The 21,127-nt window shown below is 40.2% G+C and overlaps 2 protein-coding genes across 8 annotated transcripts in view; one reads left to right on the forward strand and one right to left on the reverse strand.

The window, feature by feature from the left end:
* Positions 1 to 394: 394 nt before the first annotated feature.
* On the reverse strand, positions 395 to 14,311 carry LOC126994294 (DNA-directed RNA polymerase III subunit RPC4-like). 2 transcript variants are annotated; one of them, XM_050853629.1, is made up of 12 exons: positions 14,198 to 14,311; positions 12,083 to 12,331; positions 10,661 to 10,785; positions 9,476 to 9,618; positions 8,615 to 8,801; positions 8,086 to 8,159; positions 7,420 to 7,533; positions 6,843 to 6,938; positions 6,302 to 6,466; positions 2,618 to 3,727; positions 2,171 to 2,527; positions 395 to 2,027 (listed from the first exon to the last, which is right to left on the reverse strand). In XM_050853629.1, exons 2-10 carry the CDS (start codon positions 12,319 to 12,321, stop codon positions 3,602 to 3,604), a joined length of 1,269 nt encoding a protein of 422 aa, XP_050709586.1. In that variant the 5' UTR covers positions 12,322 to 12,331; positions 14,198 to 14,311; the 3' UTR covers positions 395 to 2,027; positions 2,171 to 2,527; positions 2,618 to 3,601. The 2 variants fall into 2 exon arrangements, with proteins under 2 accessions (XP_050709586.1, XP_050709580.1); XM_050853623.1 differs by having other exon boundaries at positions 395 to 2,527.
* Positions 14,312 to 16,953: 2,642 nt separating this feature from the next.
* The window catches only part of LOC126994319 (epidermal growth factor receptor substrate 15-like 1), a 49,439-nt gene continuing 45,265 nt past the window's right edge, over positions 16,954 to 21,127 (forward strand). For all 6 annotated transcript variants that reach the window (XM_050853647.1, XM_050853673.1, XM_050853655.1 and 3 more), the window contains exons 1-4: positions 16,954 to 17,003; positions 18,771 to 18,905; positions 19,316 to 19,459; positions 20,209 to 20,400. In XM_050853647.1, coding sequence (XP_050709604.1) covers positions 16,977 to 17,003; positions 18,771 to 18,905; positions 19,316 to 19,459; positions 20,209 to 20,400 — 498 coding nt within the window. In that variant the 5' untranslated portion in view covers positions 16,954 to 16,976. The remainder of the gene's footprint in view (positions 17,004 to 18,770; positions 18,906 to 19,315; positions 19,460 to 20,208; positions 20,401 to 21,127) is intronic.

Raw genomic sequence — 21,127 nt, forward strand, 5'->3', positions numbered from 1 at the left:
AACTATGAGCGAAAGAGAAAACACGTCTATACTAAAATGACATTGGGAAATTATTAACCTCATGACTGCAGAGTTCCTACATACAAGAAGACATCACCAAGCTACAGGAATGGAACAAAAAGTGGCTGCTACAATTCACTGAAAAAAAATGTAAAGTCATGCACCTTGGAAGGGGATATCCAGCATACCAATACCACATGGGAAACACTCCACTGCCCACCACAGAGGCAGGGAAATACCTAGGAGTATGTTATCAGGCTACCGGTGAAGGCGAAATCCATGCCAATCACAGCGGACGGGTTAACCATTCACTTATGTGGTAAAAAATTCTTACTCTTATTCTCTAAAAATATAAATCCATTACTTTCTGGGATGAAGTAATAAAAGTCAGGCAACCATACAGATAAAATTTATTCATCAATGACTCCCCCAAATTTTCCCCCAATTTTTAACTTATTTAATTTATTACTATCAAATATTACAAGATTCCTTAATAAAAACCCTTAATGCTACAAGTGGTGTCTTTATAATACAAAACTCTCTTAATTGAAAACTCTAGCATATAAAAATGACCCCCAAACAGCATTAACAGATTATCGTGCCCGGAACATTGCATTTAACACTTTCAGGGGCGTATTTTAACAAGGCTTTCAAATAAGTTTTAGGCATTTCCAGGAATAGTTTTATGACCCTGGTGGCAGTTTGACCCTTCTTCTGTACCGTGAACCTAAAGAAACACACATTAGAACCCGGTTAATCCCCTCTTTGACTTTTAGAAATTAATTAACAGATTATTGTGTCTGGAACATTGGATTTAACTTTTAGGGGCATATTTTAAAACATCTCCCAAATTCACATATTTGACAAGGCTTTCGTAGGAGTTTTGGGCATTTCCAGGAGTAGTTTTATGACCCTGGTGGTAGTTTGACCCTTCCTCTGTACCATGAATGTAAAAAAACACCCATTAGAACCCAATTGATCCCCTCTATGACCTTTAGAAATAATTTATGCGAGAGGTAAAAGTATCTTATAATACTGACCCCAGACCCAAAATTGTCGCACCCACACATAATATTCCTTCTTCTTTGTTTACAGTCCATCTTCTTCCATTCTCGGGGGCGGACTTGCGATGATCCTCTTCCGTCTTACTCAACCCAGTGCTAATCCTTCCTCTATTTCTAACACTTCCATGACTCTACATTCTCATTCTCCAATCTCTATTCCTTTCCATTCTCCATTCTCTGTTCCTCTCCATTCTCCATTCTCCATGTTCTCCATTAAAGTTAGTAAAACCATTGATTATTGTCGCTCGTCTTGTTATAGTTACGGGTCAGAAGTTGGAAAATACAGTGGAGTTATCATTTCCAGACCTAAAACTTTCATACCCACACAAACAACGCTACTCCATTAAAGTTACCGCTAAACCTGTTGCTTCCCGTCGATTTTCTTGCACTAGTCATGGGTCTGAAGTTGGAAAATACAATCCAGTCATCACTTCCAGACCCAAAATTGATATACATTCCCAAACAAATAACGACAGTCCATTAAAGTTATTGTTAAAACCGTTAATTACAGCTGTCTTACTCGCATTAGTTACGGGTCGGAAAACGGAAAATACAATACAATTATCACTCCCAAACACCAATAACAATACTCCATTAAAGTTACCGCTAAAACCTTTGATTACTGTCGTTTTCTTGCACTAGTTATGGGTCGGAAATCTATACAATGTGCTGAGTGGGATAATCTCATAACACTGCTCCTGAAGAAGACAGATCTACAGAAGGTGCGGGGAGGTGAGGGCGAGTGTCTCAGTGCTCCTCCGGCCAGCAGAAAGGCTTGGGCAGGCTCCAGGGTTCACACAAAGGCCAATTTTCTTAGACATTTTCAGCTCTCATGACCATATTTCCCAAGGGCGCAGAGGAGGTTAGCCAAGTTCTCAAAAGGGTTTTTCGTGTTTGCAGTGCAGAAGTTTTGTCACACTATCACCAGGCTCATAAAACTACTCATGGAAATACTAACACAACCTCTATGGGCTCTCCCGACAAATATATCCAAAACCCACAGAGATTAGCCAAGTTTTCAAGAGTATTATTCATATTCACAGTGCAGATGCCTTGTCACACTATCACCAGGCTCATAAAACTACTCATGGAAATACTAACACAACCTCTATGGGCTCTCTCGACAAATATTTCCCAAGGCAACAGAGATTAGCCAAGTTCTCAAGTGTTTTTCAGATTCACGGTGCAGAAGTTTTGTCACACTATCACCAGGCTCATAAAACTACCCATGGAAATACTAACACAACCTCTACAGTCCCATATTCTCAAACATTCTGGGGCCTACACACTCATCCTGGATAAGGCTTTGGTAGAGGATGTTGTGTTAATATTTCCAGGGGTAGTTTTATGAGCCTAGTGGTAGTGTGACCTGACCTGACCTCTTTGAAAACCTTATCCAATGTGTGTGTGTGTGTGTGTTAGTGTTTCCAGGGTTAGTTTTATGAGCCTAGTGGTAGTGTGACCTGACCTGACCTCTATGAAAAACTTATCCAATGTGTGTGTGTGTGTTAGTGTTTCCAGGGTTAGTTTTATGAGCCTAGTGGGAGTGTGACCTGACCTGACCTCTTTGAAAACCTTATCCAATGTGTGTCTGTAAGTGTTTCCAGGGATAGTTTTATGAGCCTAGTGCTAGTGTGACCTGACCTGACCTGACCTCTTTGAAAACCTTATCTAATATGTGCGTGTTAATATTTCTAGAGGTAGTTTGATGAGCCTAAGGGCGAGTGACTTAACCTAACCTAACCTAACCTCGATGAAAGCCTTATCAAACATAGGTGTGTAGGCCATGAGGAAATGTTTAATATGGGCCAAGAACACAACGCATGACCCACCAATCACAAGTTAGCACCCACCACGGCGGATCAAACACGTATCATTCACGACAGAATTAACCCTCAGACGCCGGCAGTATTTAAAGAGTAGCTCCCCTGAAAAATGAGAAGAGGAGGAGTAGGGAAAATATCTATTACTGGTGACAAAAAGAAGAGAGAATATATTTGACTGAGTACAATTTTTTTTCCATTAAGTTGTTTATATATAGTCACTGCCAACCTTAGGACCGCAGCATAAATATAGTTACGCCGCATGAGAGGTGTTTTAATTATCGTATATATATAGATTCTGCCGCCAACGCTGCCAGATTGTCGTACTCAGCCGCTTATATTTCCCGACTTCCTGCCCCAAAATTGTCTTCTGGGCGCCAATAACGAAACTCATTTATAGTTACTGTTAAAAGAGTTAGAGCCTGATGTTTCTTGGCAATAGTTAGGCGTCAGAAACAGGTAAATACTATGCTCTGAGTACGATAACCTGGCAACGGAGTGTTATATTTCAGCCATACAAAACTGACATACTGAATTTTGGACCGTCCATACATAGCTCCACCGCCGTCTAAGGGTTAAATATATAAAGAAAGAGAAGGAAAAAAAAGCACTCGCTATACGTAACTCAACGATAAAAAAATAAACGTTAAAGCTTTCTCAAACACGGCGGCGACGCGACGACGACTACGGAGAACCACTAGCGACCAACCTGTGCTAAGTCTTCATCTGCCGGACGAGAGCCTCCAGGTCGGGCGTGCAGACCAGGCGGTGACCCACGTGACCCAGGGCTGTCATGGTGCCTGTCTTGGTTTCGGAGTCAACGTCGATGCTCACAACATCCTGGGAAAAAATAAATAAATAAGTAAATTGTGTTACTTATTTGAAGCAGACACCAGTAGTTGAATGCAGACACAAATATTTGAATGCAGACATCAGTAGTTGAATGCAGACACAAATATTTGAATGCAGACATCAGTAGTTGAATGCAGACACAAATATTTGAATGCAGACACCAGTAGTTGAATGCAGACACCAGTAGTTGAATGCAGACACCAGTAGTTGAATGCAGACACAAATATTTGAATGCAGACACCAGTAGTTGAATGCAGACACCAGTAGTTGAATGCAGACACAAATATTTGAATGCAGACACCAGTAGTTGAATGCAGACACCAGTAGTTGAATGCAGACACAAATATTTGAATGCAGACACCAGTAGTTGAATGCAGACACCAGTAGTTGAATGCAGACACAAATATTTGAATGCAGACACCAGTAGTTGAATGCAGACACCAGTAGTTGAATGCAGACACCAGTAGTTGAATGCAGACACAAATATTTGAATGCAGACACCAGTAGTTGAATGCAGACACCAGTAGTTGAATGCAGACACAAATATTTGAATGCAGACACCAGTAGTTGAATGCAGACACAAGTAGTTGAATGCAGACACAAATATTTGAATGCAGACACCAGTAGTTGAATGCAGACACCAGTAGTTGAATGCAGACACAAATATTTCGAAGCAGACACCAGTAGTTGAATGCAGACACCAGTAGTTGAATGCAGACACCAGTAGTTGAATGCAGACACCAGTAGTTGAATGCAGACACAAATATTTGAATGTAGACACCAGTAGTTGAATGCAGACACCAGTAGTTGAATGCAGACACAAATATTTCAATGCAGACACCAGTAGTTGAATGCAGACACCAGTAGTTGAATGCAGACACAAATATTTGAATGCAGACACCAGTAGTTGAATGCAGACACAAATATTTGAATGCAGACACCAGTAGTTGAATGCAGACACCAGTAGTTGAATGCAGACACAAATATTTGAATGCAGACACCAGTAGTTGAATGCAGACACCAGTAGTTGAATGCAGACACAAATATTTGAATGCAGACACCAGTAGTTGAATGCAGACACCAGTAGTTGAATGCAGACACAAATATTTGAATGCAGACACCAGTAGTTGAATGCAGACACCAGTAGTTGAATGCAGACACCAGTAGTTGAATGCAGACACAAATATTTGAATGCAGACACCAGTAGTTGAATGCAGACACAAGTAGTTGAATGCAGACACAAATATTTGAATGCAGACACCAGTAGTTGAATGCAGACACCAGTAGTTGAATGCAGACACAAATATTTGAATGCAGACACCAGTAGTTGAATGCAGACACCAGTAGTTGAATGCAGACACCAGTAGTTGAATGCAGACACAAATATTTGAATGCAGACACCAGTAGTTGAATGCAGACACAAGTAGTTGAATGCAGACACAAATATTTGAATGCAGACACCAGTAGTTGAATGCAGACACCAGTAGTTGAATGCAGACACAAATATTTCGAAGCAGACACCAGTAGTTGAATGCAGACACCAGTAGTTGAATGCAGACACCAGTAGTTGAATGCAGACACCAGTAGTTGAATGCAGACACCAGTAGTTGAATGCAGACACCAGCAGTTGAATGCAGACACCAGCAGTTGAATGCAGACACAAATATTTGAATGCAGACACCAGTAGTTGAATGCAGACACCAGTAGTTGAATGCAGACACAAATATTTGAATGCAGACACCAGTAGTTGAATGCAGACACCAGTAGTTGAATGCAGACACAAATATTTCAATGCAGACACCAGTAGTTGAATGTAGACACCAGTAAAGACTCATAAATATCAATAACAAAATAAATGGCATGATCAGGAGAGCAGTAGTTTTGTGGGTTATTTTTTCCCATTTTCTTGTTTGCCCTTGAGTGCTTCCTATGACGTATAAAAATTAATCAATGAAAAATAAAGAAGTAACCAAACCAGAAATTTAAAGATTGCAAAACCAGGTATTTCATAGGTTAAGCTAATGTAACCTAACCTGACCCCCTCCTGCCAAAATATGATGTACTAGACTGTGCTCATAAATCTTACACATCAATATTTAGAAGTTTCACTAGTTTTCAGGAAGCTATTAGTTACTGCACTGCATTCAGAGATATAAAACACAACATAAAATCAGTATTAACCCCTTGACTGTGGATTTCCTACAAGAAGACATCGCCAAGCTACAGGAATGGAACAAAAAGTGGCTGATACAATTCAATGAAGAGAAATGTAAAGTCCTGCACCTTGGGAGGGGATATCCAGCATACCAATACCACATGGGAAACACTCCACTACCCACCACAGAGGCAAGGAAAGACCTGGGAGTATATGTTACCAGGCTACCAGTGAAAGCCAAATCCGTGCCAATCACAGTGGACAGGTAAACACTTCTCTAGTTTTCCACGAGCAATTAGCTACTGCACTGCATTCGGAGATATAAAACACAACAAATAAAATCAGTATTAACCTCATGTGAGATGGCTACCTTTATCTCCATATTAGCCCAAGGAGACACAACCCACCTGCAGGAAGCCGACTTGTGTGCCTTTGCTGACAGCCAGTTTGTGGTTGCCCAGCCAGAGCTCCACCTTGCCGGACTTGTACACTTTCAGGTTCCCGATGTGTCCCTCCGGCAAGGTGTTGAGGGTGCAGTACTGGGGGGCCGCCTTCTTCTCCTCCTCGCCCTCCTGTTGGTATCAAGTTTTTTTGTGGTAGAGGAAACAGTTCAACGGCATTTTTTTTTTTTTTTTTTTTTTTACAGCAAAGGAGACGGCTCAAGGGCAACAAAACAAAGAGTGCAAAAAAAGAAGAAGCCCACTATTTGCCGCTCCCATAACAAACAAAAATAAAGAGTAGCCAATATAGAGGTCAATTTTGGGTGGAGAGGTGTCTTGATACAAAGATTGGTACAAAGAAACAAAATATCACAGCAAACGCTCACTATTTTTCTTTTTATAAGAGTCAAGGGGAAACATAAAGAAGAGAAATAAACAAACAAAAGCATAGATACATAAATAAATAAATACAGTAAAACATTGTCTGTATCAGTGTGCCGAGACTCACCGCGCTGTTGGAGGCCTTCTGTTGCTGCTGCACGGAGTGGATGGCGCTGGGCTCCTGCTTGACCTCTGGGGGGTGACTGGGCAGGGAGTTAGGCAGCTGGAAGGGAGAGGCCAGAGGAACAGATGAGAGATAGCACTTAACCCCCTGACTGTGGATTTCCTACAAGAAAACATCACCAAGCTACAGGAATGGAACAAAAAGTGGCTGCTACAATTCAATGAAGAAAAATGTAAAGTCCTGCACCTTGGGAGGGGATATCCAGCATACTAATACCACATGGGAAACACTCCACTACCCACCACAGAGGCAGAGAAAGACCTGGGAGTACATGTTACCAGGCTACCAGTGAAAGCCAAATCCATGCCAATCGCAGCAGACGGGTTATTGAAAGGTCTTGTGTCTTTATTGATGGACTGGAGCATTGGAGTCTGATTTAACTTTCCGGGCATAGTGTATTCTTATTAATTTACCAGCAACACAGGAATAATAATGCCGTTTACTGTTGATGAGGTTTCAGGCCCCGCTCCGCTGCGTTATGAATATTAATAAAAGAACTGAACTCTTTGTCGCTGCCCACCTGGAAGAAGAGAACCTCCTCGTGCTTGCCGGACAGGAGCTGGGTGACAGAGAGCTCAGGTGCCTTCCCTTGTGCCGGTAGCCCAGTCTTCAGCAGCACCTTCTTGTCAGGCGGCTGCAGGGAGAACACTTGTGGCATTACGACTTAAATTTTACCTCTTTACTTTTTTATTTCACATTTTTACTTTTATTTATTTTACATTTTTTACATTTTTAACCCCTTCAATACAAGCAGACAAAACATAACCTCCATGCCATATCCTGGTTTTACAGACTACGTAGAATAGTAGTATGACCACCATGCATACATACAGCGCCTAGGATATATGGTCGAGAGATGAAATGACTCATATTTAACAGTATTTTTCTATTTTCGTTTTCTGGTCTATTTACATTTTACATTATTCCTTTTTTTACATCATCATCATCACAAAAAAAACATCATAGAAACATTAGTGATATCAATGTGTTGCTTAAAAATACTTATAGTCTCTACAGTTACTATAAACGCGAGACTTTCCTCATTTAAGGGGAGAAAAAAATTTGCGATATCAATTACTATAAACATGAACACCAATTAGGTCGACACACACACACACACACACACATACACACACTCTCACACACACCACACACACACACACACACACACACGCAAAACACCTGCCTTTAAATTCTTTGCTTCTGGCGCTGCTGAACCTGCCTCGGGGTCTTCACTGGACTCTTCAGGCTCTTTCTTTACTGTGGGGGGAAAGAGCAATTCGTAAAGTGATTCAAACTTCATGGACATCTAAGCAGCACATGCAGAAAATTGTGTTGGTTTTAATAACATTCAAAACCCACGAGGAAAGAGGAAGAAACGAGAACACTAACAGTCTTTAACTTGGCGCTCCCCCACAATGCTTAAAGAAGAAAAGAAGAAAGAAGGAGAAAAGAAAACACTAACACAGCCTTTGACTCAGCACTCTTCCACAATAACAAAAGAAAACAAGAAGAAAGAAGATTGAAGAAAAGACACTAATACAGCTTTTGACACAGCACTAAACAGCTAATGAAGAAAAGAGGAAGGAAATGAGAAGAAGAAAGAAGAAGAAGAGACACTAACACAGCTTTCGACACACCACTAAACAGCTAAAGAACAGAGCAAGAAACACAAGAAGAAAGAAAAAGAAAAGACACAAGACGCAAACACTAACCCTCAACGCCCAGGTCACCAGCAGGGATCGGTGGCTTGATATCCTCCTCCTCCTTGAAGCTCCGTCCACACGTGACCAGCGGCAACTGCACGGGAAACAGGTCCTCTTCCGAGTGACCCAAAACATCATCCGGGTCGTCAATGAAGTCATCTCGTAGCAGCTCCTTCAGTTTTTGGTCCTCGTGTTCCTGGTGGATAAGTTGGATGAGTGATGATGACCTAGTATCGGAAACAGATGAATGGCAGAGAATACGTGTTAACTGTGCTGTGGAGGCAAAGAAGAAGAAAAGAAGAGGAATGAAGGAATGAATGAATGAGAGTTAATATCAGAAACGGATGAATGACTCTGAGATTCCTTGAGATGTCTCCTTCACTGTAAAAAATAAATAAAAGAAAAAAATACAAGAAATAAGAAAAGAAAAAAATCATTACAGTGTCTCTGGTATACCTTGTCAATGTTGTTCAGAGTTAATATCAGAAAGAGGTGAATGGGGAGATGCCTTGAGATGTCTCCTTCACTGGAAACTAAATAAAAGAAAAATACAAGTGCTAGGATATGATAATTTAGGATGTAAGTCTTAGAATGTATATAGTATAGGATTAAGTGAGTATACCCTAGTGAGTGAGAGAGATGGAGGGAGAGAGAAAACGAGAGATCGAGGACGGAGGAATATTTTAGTGGGCGCAGCTGCCTTTCCTCGCCCACGGTCTCTCGTTTTCTCTCTCACTCACTAGGGTATACTCACTTAATCCTATTCTATATACATTCTAACACTTACATCCTAAATCATCATATCCTAACACAAGAAATAAGAAAAGAAGAAAAGCATTACGTCTCTGGTACCTCATCATCATTGTTTACCTTGTCAATGTTGTTCACCGTCTCCAGGTTCAGTACAGGCTTGTGGATGAACCCTGCCTCTGCCTTCGCTGAGCCTCCGCCGCCACCGCCACGACCCCCGAAACTGCCTGGCCCCCCTCGTCTTGGTGTGGCTCCCGCTATACCTGTGCGGGGGGAGGGGGGAAGGGGTGATAGCTTTGTGATATTGTCTTAGATTTGTAACAGTTTTGGATCTTCTTCTTTTCTTCTTCTTCTTCATGTAACATCCCTATTTCCCCTTATAGACGTATTTTTTGATAGTTTTGTAGCATAGTTTCAGATAGTTTTGTAATATTGTTAAAGTTATGGATAGCTTTGTGACATTGGTTTAGTTACCCCCAAAATGCCACCTCCAGGAACACTCTCTCTCTCTGTCTCTCTCTCCCCCAGAACTCCACCTCCAGGAACATATTACTCATCACACATATGAAGGACGTTTTATTTAACCTCTTCAAAAAGTAAAGGATGATTCTTATACTCTCTTAGATATACATATTGCCAAAAAGTAACCCTATGAAATAAATAAAAGTCTAAATACTGCCAAGAAGGTGAAATTGAAAAGACAAACCAGATATAATTGTAAAGGAAAGTGAAAAGCAGACCAGTAATGAATAAGTGAAAAGGGATATAGCAGCGGGCCATTGCACATGTGAACTGGGATACATTGGGGGGTGACTCAAATACTCTCTCTTATCTATAAAATACATGAAGTTAATATTACGGAAACGGAGACTAAAGACGTTATAACTACCTCTCCGAAAAGTGATCCTGCCGTCTGTGATTCAAATACTCTCTCTTATATGTAAAATGCAAGGAGTTAACATTACGGAAACAGTGAAAAAAGATGTCATAGTCACCCTCTCCGAAAAATGACTCTGCCGTCTGTGATTCAAATACTCTCTCTTATATATAAATCCAAGAAGTTAACATTATGGAAACAGAAAAGATATATGTCATAGTTACCCTCTCCGAAAAATGATCCTGGTGTCTGTGATTCAAATACTCTCTCTTATATATAAATCCAAGAAGTTAACATTATGGAAACAGAAAAGATAGATGTTCTAGTTATCCTCTCTGAAAAACGATCCTAGTGACTGTGATTCAAATACTCTCTTATATAAAAGGAGTTAACATTACGGAAACAGAGAAGAAAAATGTCATAGTTACCCTCGCCGAAAAGTGACCCAGCAGTCTGTATAAATTCCTTGTTCTTCCCACGCCCTCGTCCACCCTCCTTCTTGGCATTCTTATCACGATCGCGCCTTTTCGTTGGCTTGTCGGAGTGTGTCTCGCTGAAAGGGGAAGGCTGGAGTGAGTTGAAGCCTTTGTGAATGATACCCTTTTACCCTTAACAAGTTCCTCTATAAATGGTGTGATGTTCCTTAACCTTAACAATTTAGTGGTGGAGAAAGACTTAGTATTACGTGTTTTTTTTTAATGGAGGCTGTTTGGCATGATAATAATAATGATGATGTGAAAGAAAGAAATGTGAAATGTAAAAAATGTAAAAAAAGGAATAATGTTAATGTAAAAAATGTAAGAAAATGTAAAAAAAAAAAGGAATAATGTTGATGTGAAAAATGTAAAAAAAATGTAAAAAAAAAAAAAAAAAATTTATGTGAAAAATGTAAAATGCAAAAAAAAAAAAATTAATGAAATGTAAAACACAAAAAAATGTAAAAAAAAAAGAATGTGAAATGTAAAACACAAAAATATGTAAAAAAAAGGAATAATGTGAAAAGTAAAAAATGTAAAAATGTAGAAAAAAAAGAGGAATGTGAAATGTAAAATATGTAAAAAAAATGTAAAACAGGAACAATATGAATGTAAGAAAATTGAAAAAAGGAATAATGTAAAAAAATGTAAAAGTAAAAAAAAGGAATGAAATGTAAAAAATATATTAAAAAATGTAAAAAAGGAATAATGTGAAAAAAATGGAAAAAATGTAAAAAAAAGAATAATGTGAAATGTAAAAAATGGAAAAAAGGAATAATGTGAAATGTAAATAGACAAAGAAATTAAAAAAATAAAAAAAAATAAAAAAAATGCTGTTAAAAATGTAAAGGATATACTCAGCCTCACCAGCCTAGACACACCTTACATCAAACGTATATTAATTTAAAGTTTAGGTTAGCCGTCTGTCCTTAATTACTTTGTTTAATAGAAGAGGAATAAAAGGAAACAAAAAAAGGAAACAAAAAAAGGAAACAAAAAATCTTGCTAGTGTGGCGTCAAAAGAATTCTACATCAACAGACAAAGGACATCATCATTATTATTATTATTATTATTATTATTATTATTATTATGAGAGGCGAATCAGGTAGTAAGGGAGGAGCGCAGACATGATAAACTGGGTGATAAACATCTTAAAATACACAAAAAACAAACAAACATCTACACATAAATTAATTCTACATCGACGGACAAACAGGACCATTATTATTACTATTTCAAGAGGCAAATCAGGTAGTGACAGAGGACTGGGGACATGATAAACTGGGTGATAAACATCTTAAAATACACAACAAACAAACATCTACACATCAGTTATTTCTACATCGACATACAAACAGGACATTTATACGTACAAAGAATTATCGACTTTTTCTCTCTTCGACGGAATATTTGGCGAGAAAGTCTTCCTTGTCCGGGTCATGAGGGACGGCTTGACGAGGGCGGTGGTGGAGGCGGAGAGGGTCAGGTCACGGGGGGCACGGAAGGTGGGCAGCCGCGCCGACGCTGCTGCTCCACTACTGGTGCTTCCACTCGGCGCCCCACTCTGCCCCTTGTTAGCTGGCGTCTTGAGTGCGCCATTCTGCTCTGCCATCTAAAGGAAGCTGGATGGAGGAAAGGGAGTTAGTTCATGAGAGAAAAAAAACAGTAAACCGAACATGATCTGACCTAACTAAATCCTAACCTGACCAGGCCTGACCTAACCATGCCTATCCTAACCTACCCTAACTATATCTAACCTAACCTGACCTAACCATGCCTAACCTGGCCTGACCTAACCATGCCTAACCTAACCAAACCTACCCTAACTATATATAACCTAGCCTGACCTAACCATGCCTAACCTGGCCTGACCTAACCATGCCTAACCAAACCTACCCTAACTATATCTAACCTAACCTATCTATATCTAACCCACCCTGACCTAGCCATGCCTAGCCTAACCTACCCTAACTATATCTAACCTAACCTATCAATATCTAACCCACCCTGACCTAGCCATGCCTAGCCTAACCTACCCTAACTATATCTAACCTAACCTATCTATATCTAACCCACCCTGACCTGACCAGACCTAGCCATGCCTAACCTAACCTACCCTAACTATATCCAACATAACATAACCTGACCTGACCTAACTATACCTAATATAATAACCTAACCTGACCTGACCTGACCTAACCTAACTATATCTAACCTAACCTAACCTAGCCTAACTATAACCTAACCTAACCTGACCTGACCTAACCTAACTATATCTAACCTAACCTAACCTAGCCTAACTATAACCTAACCTAACCTGACCTGACCTAACTATGCCTAACCTAACCTACCCTACTTATATCTAACCTAACCTGACCTGACCTAACTATGCCTAACCTAACCTACCCTAACTATATCTAATCTAACCTAACCTGGCATGACCTAACCATGGCTAACCTAACCTACCCTAACTATATCTAACCTAACCTGACATGACCTGACCTAACTATGCCTAACCTAACCTACCCTAACTATATCTAACCTAACCTGACCTAACTATGCCTAACCTGACTTAACTATGCCTAACCTAACCTACCCTAACTATATCTAACCTAACCTGACCTGACCTGACCTATGCCTAACCTGACCTAACTATTCCTAACCTAACCTGACATGACCTGACCTAACTATGCCTAACCTGACCTAGCTTAACTATGCCTAACCTACCCTAACTAGATCTAACCTAACCTGACATGACCTGACTTAACTGTGCCTAACCTAACACCCTATCCATATCTAACCTGACCTAACTATGCCTAACCTAACCTGACCTGACCTAACATGACCTGCCCTAACCTAACTAGTTCTCAAGTAAAACAAAAAAAGTGTAGACTGGTATTATCAACGGACCGATAACTCATTTTCTACTTAATCAACTGCTTTTTCTGTTAACGTATATGTATTCTACGGACCTTCAAACTTCCCACGTTATTATTTTTCTTACGACTACAATGAAGGCGAGTATGTAAATATGTCAACTAGAATGTATTTTTCAACATAAACGGCACTCATAAATTTGTCTTGGTTTCAATAACATTCAAAACTCACGGCGAAAGAGGAAGAAAAGAGAACACTAACAGTCTTTAATTTGGCACTCCCCCGCAACAATTAAAGAAAAAACGAAAGAAAAAAGTAAAGAAAACACTAACACAGCCACCACGGACCGTCCTAAATTCACACCTCTATATCACCCTTATAAGACCAAAGCAAAGGAATATCTCCCGCTACAATGACAGTACGTAAAAATATCTAATAATGGTCGCTTTTCCACCTACAAACCACACACGCAACTTTTCCTGCTTCCACTACAGACCGTCCTCGCTTCACGCCTCTATATCACCCTTATAAGACCAAAGCAAAGGAATATCTCCCACTAAAATTAAAGAGAGTACGTAAATATATCTAATAATGGTCGTTTTTCCACCTACAAAGCACTAATATAAGGCTGAAAGGACAGAAATGAGAAGCAGCAGGCCGGGCCACGATGGGGAGGAACGTAAACACAGAGATCGACGTGCCCAAATGACCTCAAATTCCCCTTTTTCTGTCATTTTTAAGTATTACGGATAAAGTACGAGATTAATTACGCTATATCATATTAGAATACATCACTACCACCCGCCTGATTAATTTATTTCAATAGATTTCTGTAATAAATGCTTGCTCCTCAAATCAGATATATTTACGGGGCTACTAAACCATGGAAAATTCCCTATATTCCGCCATTTATAAGTAATTTTAATAAAGTACTAGATTAATTACGCTATATTATATTAAAGTATATCCCTACCGCACATCTGATTAATTTATTTCAATAGTTTTCGATAATAAATGCTTGCTCCTCAAATCAGCCATATCTACGGAGCTACTAAACAGTGATATCTTGTGTAATATCGCTGCCCTTACAGAAGGAAACAGAAGGAATGGTGTGAATATTTTACAAATGATCATAAGAGAGGTCATTTTATAGCTGTTTTTTGTGTATTTTAAGATATCTATGCCCCTACCACAGAATTAGGCCCCTACCTCTCGCCCTCCATTTCCATAATCTAAATTCTTGTGTCCTTTTCTTCTCTCATATATAACTGTGTGGGCAATATAGGAAGTAAGGCACACTGGAGGAAAGGTGAAGACATGAATAACCTTTTAAACATCCCACTGAAGAGGTAAAACGCGGGTAGGAAAGAGAAATTAGCGTTATTTTTATTTTGTATACTCAATCAGCTCGCATGTCATACGGTAAAGCCTTCAACCTCACAAAATAGTCAATTAAAGCTAAGCAAGACAGGTAGAAAATATATAGATAGTCTCTTTTAATTCATTTGCCCAGTTAGACGATAGAAATTTACGTAAGGTAGGTCAAGATCTCGTATATATGGCTTGATTTTCGCATACCAATCAATTAAAGTTAAGTAAGACAGGTGGAAAAGATATAGATAGTCTCTTTTAATCCATTTACTTAATCAGAAAGACTTAGATAATAGAAATACATGTAAGGAAGGTCAAGATCCCGGCTATATGGCTTCATTTTCGCATACCAGTCAATTAAAGTTAAGTAAGACAGGTGGAAAAGATATAGATAGTCTCTTTTAATCCATTTACTTAATCAGAAAGACTTAGATAATAGAAATACATGTAAGGAAGGTCAAGATCTCATATATACGGCTTCATTTTCGCATACCAGTCAATTAAAGTTAAGTAAGACAGGTGGAAAAGATATAGATAGTCTCTTTTAATCCATTTACTCAATCAGAAAGACTTAGATAACAGAAATATATGTAAGGAAGGTCAAGATCTCGCATGTACGGCTTCATTTTCGCATACCAATCAATTAAAGTTAAGTAAGACAGGTGGAAAAGATATAGATAGTCTCTTTTAATTTATTTACTCAATCAGAAAGACTTAGATAATAGAAATACATGTAAGGAAGGTCAAGATCTCGCATATATGGCTTCATTTTCACATACCAGTCAATTAAAGTTAAGTAAGACAGGTGGAAAAGATATAGATAGTCTCTTTTAATCCATTTACTTAATCAGAACGACTTAGATAACAGAAATACATGTAAGGAAGGTCAAGATCTCGTATGTATGGCTTCACCTTCACAAATCAGTCAATTAAAGTTAAGTAAGACAGGTGGAAAAGATATAGATAGTCTCTTTTAATTCATTTACTTAATCAGAAAGACTTAGATAATAGAAATACATGTAAGAAAGGTCAAGATCCCGCATGTATGGCTTAATTTTCGCATACCAGTCAATTAAAGTTCGGTAAGACAGGTGGAAAAGATATAGATAGTCTCTTTTAATTCATTTACTTAATCAGAAAGACTTAGATAAAATAACTAAGAACATAAGAACTGCAAGATGGAAGTAACAATTAAGGTCAGGATCTCCTATGTATGGCTTCACTTTCACATAACAGTCAATTAAAGTTAAGTAAGACAGGTGGAAAGGATAAAAATACCCTCTTTTAATCCATTTACTCAATCAGAAAGAGTTAGATAATAGAAATACCAGGAGAAATACATGGGAGGAAGCTCAAGATCTCGTATATATGGCTTTACTTTCACATAACAGTCAGTAAAATTACGTAAGACAGGTGGAAAGGATATAAACACCCTCCTTTAATCCATTTACTTAACCAGGACAAGTTGATAAATGGAAATCCATGGAAAAAAAGACCCAGTAAGAGACAACGTAGGCCTATGTAAAGCCCACCTCCCTGTCTAACAGCCAAATAACATGTAATTCAGGTGGAAACGGTAGAAAATAGTCTCCTTTAATTCATTCATTCAGAAAACCGGGGTCTGTGGGCGTACTAGAGCTTAATTGTGTTATTGATTCGTCCATTGATTGTGTGAATGGCTACCAGAGGGCGTGCACCTTAACACAATATACACTACCCCTAAAACACTGTACCTAATTCCTTAACCACTATAAAACGCACACTAGTAATTATTTAAGGGATATTTAGTACTGGAAAATAGGTCAGGGTGTGTTTTTAGGGAATTATTGACATGTGGAGATAGTAAAAGTGTACACCCTCACCAATAAAACACTGTCCCTAACCACTTTAATACCATAATACACATACTAGTAATTATTTAAGGGATATTTAGTAGTGGAAAATAGGCCAGGGCGTGTTTTTAAGGAGTTATTGACATGTGGAAATAGGTAAGGTGGGCGCCCTCAGTGTTATGGCAAGATGGCCTCGCTTCCGTCCCCCACCCAGGTAGACATTTTTGCCTCTCCTCGCCTTACCCGGGGCTCCACGCTCTTACCAGTCAGCAGGAATTTAGTGATTAAGGTGACGGGTAATTAGAACCAGGTACCGAAGAGCTGCACCGAGGAACAACTGCAGGAGAGGCCGGAGAAGGGTGACCCGCCTCCTGTTTGGGTCGATGGGCTCCACCGCGGGGCTCGAACTGTCATGTTTTAGACACTTTGCACACTTGTCCTCCACGTGCCACTCCACCAGCCACGCCCTCATGCCCCAGGGGGGTGGACGCCCTCCGGGGGGTTCGCGTGCCCTAGGGCGTGGCGGGGGGCGGCAGGGGGGGCGTGAAATGGCAGGGGTCACTGGGGGCTCAGGGGGGGGCGGTGTCCTAATTCCCCCGTGGTGCAGAATTAGGGATTAGGGAGTGTGGGGCGTGGCATGGGCAGGCTGGGGAGGTAATGGCAGGGGTCACGGGGGGGGTGGCAGGGGGCTCAGGGGGGGCGTGGTGCTAAATCCCCATGGGGCAGAATTAGGAATTATTAAGTCTTTAAGGATTACTACATTCAGGAATAAGGGCGTGGCAAGGGTGGCAGGGGGAGGGTTACAGGGGGGCGGCAGGGGGAGTAATGGCAGGGGTCTCTCAGGGGCGGCAGGGGTCACAGGGGGCGGCATGGTGCTTATTTTCCGTGGTTCACTCCGCCCTCAATAGTTTCAGTCTTCCTCTCCCTAAGTTGCAAAATTATAGATAGATAGATAGATAGATACTTTATGATAGTTTATTCATTCCTCTTCCCTTCCCCTCTCCCCCTCTTTGTTTTCTTCCCTTCTCTATCCTTCCCTTTTTCTTGCCTTCTTATTTTCTTTTTCTACTTTTTCTTCTGTAATTTTCTGACGCTCTGTATGACATCTTGGATCTTTACACCTTCATCTTCCTTTCTTCATAGTCTTTGTATACGGTATATAATATAAGTTATGCTCCTCATCTTTATCTTTTGGCTAATATGGAAGTGAGGGGAGCCATCTTCCACGATGTTAATACTGAATTTGTGTTTTATTATATTTGGTATTTAAAGTAAAGATAATATTGATGTATGGTGTTTGAGTGCAGTCTAGTTCATCATATTTTGGCAGTAGGGGGCAAGGGCAGGTCAGATTATATGAGATTTAGATAGGTCAGGTCAGGTTAAATTAGATTAGATTAAATATATAGGTCAGGTCAGGTCAGGTTAGGTTACATTTGATATAATTAGGTCAGGTTAGTTTAGGTAAGTTAGTTTATAAGAAGTGTGTGTGATGTGGAGTCTAGGCCATCGTAGTTTGGCGGTGTGTGTGTGTGTGGGGGGGGGGGGGGTCAAGTTAGGTTAGAATAGAAAAAGGTTAGGTCAGGTTAGGTTAGCTTCAGTTTAGTTAGAGTTTTGTTGAGTTAGCTTACAATATACAAGTGGTATGCTTCCCTCAATATATATTTTAATGATGTATATTTTTAGGAAAGGGGACAGGTCAGGTTGGGTTAGGTTAGATTTAGTTTTGTTAGATTTGTTTAAATTTTTATGCACCATTGTTGTTACTAGTGGTGGAGAAGACCACTTACCTGGATTTCTTACCTGGATGACCTTTCCCTATGAGCCATGCTTGAGTATACCATCAGGCATAGAACCGAGAGGTCTCACCAACCAATGCGCCAGCCTATCCAAGCTCATTAAACAACAGAACATAATCCAATAAGACATAGGCTGGAAAGTGCACTAATCTCCACATTCTCCCTCCTCCTCCTTGTGTCAGGTGGCGGGAGACCAGGCGTCACAGTTTGAAGGCTGGTACAAGAAGATAGATCCCAGTGGGTCCGGCACCATCCAGGCCGGCCCCGCTGCGGGCTTCCTTAAGAAGTCTGGCCTAAATGATAATGTCCTAAGCAGGGTGAGTGTAGTAGTAATAACAGTAGCAGCAGCAGTAGTAGTAGTAGTAGTAGTAGTAGTAGTAGTAGTGGTAGAAATAGTAATAGTAGCTGTGGTAGTAGGTGTGTGTGGCAGGGGAGATGAGCAAGGAAAACTAAGAGGCTAAAGAGCAGAGTTGTTCACTGATTGCCTTGTGTCTAACTAGGGAAGACTTTTGGCAACACTAAACAATTTTTCTATATATTGTTTCTGGCCAGCAGTAATAAATAAATGTAGTAGATAACAATAGATAAACCCAGGCCTGCATTCATAGGACAGTTAATAGTTAAAGAGGTATAGAATAGCATACCAGATACATACCTTTTTAAATAATATAACACAAGTTTTCCCAAATGTGCCGAGGCTGACAGATGTGTGTGTGTGTATCTACAGATATGGGACCTTAGCGACCCCGGTGGGAAGGGTTACCTAGACAAGGCCGGTCTCTTTGTGGCCCTCAAGATGGTGGCCCTCGTTCAGATGGGCAAGGAACCATCGCTAGCTAATGTTAACATACCCACACCACCCCCCAACATGGTGAGTGTGTGTGTGTGTGTGTGTGTGTGTGATTAGTTCTTTTACCTCAAGTTGTGTTAATAGTGTGTGTGTTTTTGTTTGTATCTTCATGTTTATAAGTGTGTTGCAAGCTTTTCATGCCTTATTTATTTATTTATTTATTCTTGTTGTGTGTTAAATTAAAAAAAAAGTGTGTGTGTGTCTGTCTGTCTGTGCTTGTGTGCGTCATATTTTTACAGGACTTGAGGCGAACTTGCTACTTCTCATTTCTTTTTGTTTTTCTTTTTCCAGTGTGTTGAATAACCGAAAAAGGTCACCATGTATTTCTTTCTCATTCTGTCTTTTTTTTTCTCCTTTTCAATTCCATCACTAAATTTTTTTCACTCGTCTGTTTCTCAAATGAGTCGCTCCACTTCTTAGCTTCTCTCTCCTCTCTTCAATCATTCGCCACTTATCTTTTCCTCCCTCTTCCCCTTTACCTTTTTCTCTGTTTCTCAGTTGCTTTACTCTACTCTTTTTTTTCACTTTCTCTTTCTCATTTATATACATCACCACTTTCTCTCACATTTTCTTTTCCTCTCATTCACATCACTTACATTCTCACTTTCCTATTCTTAATTTTTTTCACACTTTTTCTTTTTTTCTTGAATCATGAATCACTCCACTTTTCTTACCTTTTCCCACTAGCTCATTTCCTTTCTCTTATTCTCTGCTTCTCAAATAGGCTACATCACTCATCTCTTTCTCACCCATTCTCTTTTCCTCCTCAGGGCGAACCACCCCCACACCCTCCTCCCCCTGGCAGGGCCACGCCCCCCACCAAGCCCGCCCCTCCCTCAGCAGCAGCAGCAGCAGCCGCAGGAGGCGGGGGAGTGTGGACCATCACCCCACAGGACCGAGCTCGCTATGACATGATATTCAACACCCTGGGACCAGAGGCAAATAAGTTACATGGCAGCAAGGTGCGTCAAGGTGTGAGGAGGGTGTGTTGGGATTAACCTGTCTGCTGCGATTGGCACGGATTTCGCTTTCACTGGTAGCCTGGTAACACATACTCCCAGGTCTTTCTCTGCCTTTGTGGTGGATAGTGGAGTGTTTCCCATGTGGTATTGGTATGCTGGAAATCCCCTCCCAAGATGCAGGACTTTACATTTTTCTTCATTGAATTCCAGCAGCCACTTTTTGTTCCATTTCTGTAGCTGCATTTTTCTTCATTGAATTCCAGCAGCCACTTTTTGTTCCATTTCTGTAGCTTGGTGATGTCTTCTTGTAGGAAATCCACAGTCAAGGGGTTACTGTCTTCACCTGTTTGTATTATGCAGAGTTGCATAGATAGGAGTGGCAGGTCATTAGGATAAGCAAAAATACAACTTGATAATAGTCATGTTAATTGGTGTATTGTACCATTGTCTTGTGTGTTTCTTCAAGGCTGTGTGCTGAGGTTTAGATAGTGTCAGGAGGGTGTTGCAGGGGAGTGTTGGAAAGTGTCGCAAGTGCGTATATGAGAGTTGTTGAATTTGGCACATGATAAGGTGTTTTGCAAGAGTTTGATAGTGTTTTAAGGTGTGTTGCAAGTGTGTGTGTATCTTTCATGTAATCGTGTTTTGAGAGAGTTTTGAAAGTGTTGCAAGAGTGTATGATAGTGTGTGTGTGTGTGTGTGTATGTGTGTGTGTACGTAATAGTGTTGC

Source organism: Eriocheir sinensis, chromosome 7 (genome assembly GCF_024679095.1).
Source record: "Eriocheir sinensis breed Jianghai 21 chromosome 7, ASM2467909v1, whole genome shotgun sequence".
Taxonomy (NCBI): domain Eukaryota; kingdom Metazoa; phylum Arthropoda; class Malacostraca; order Decapoda; family Varunidae; genus Eriocheir; species Eriocheir sinensis.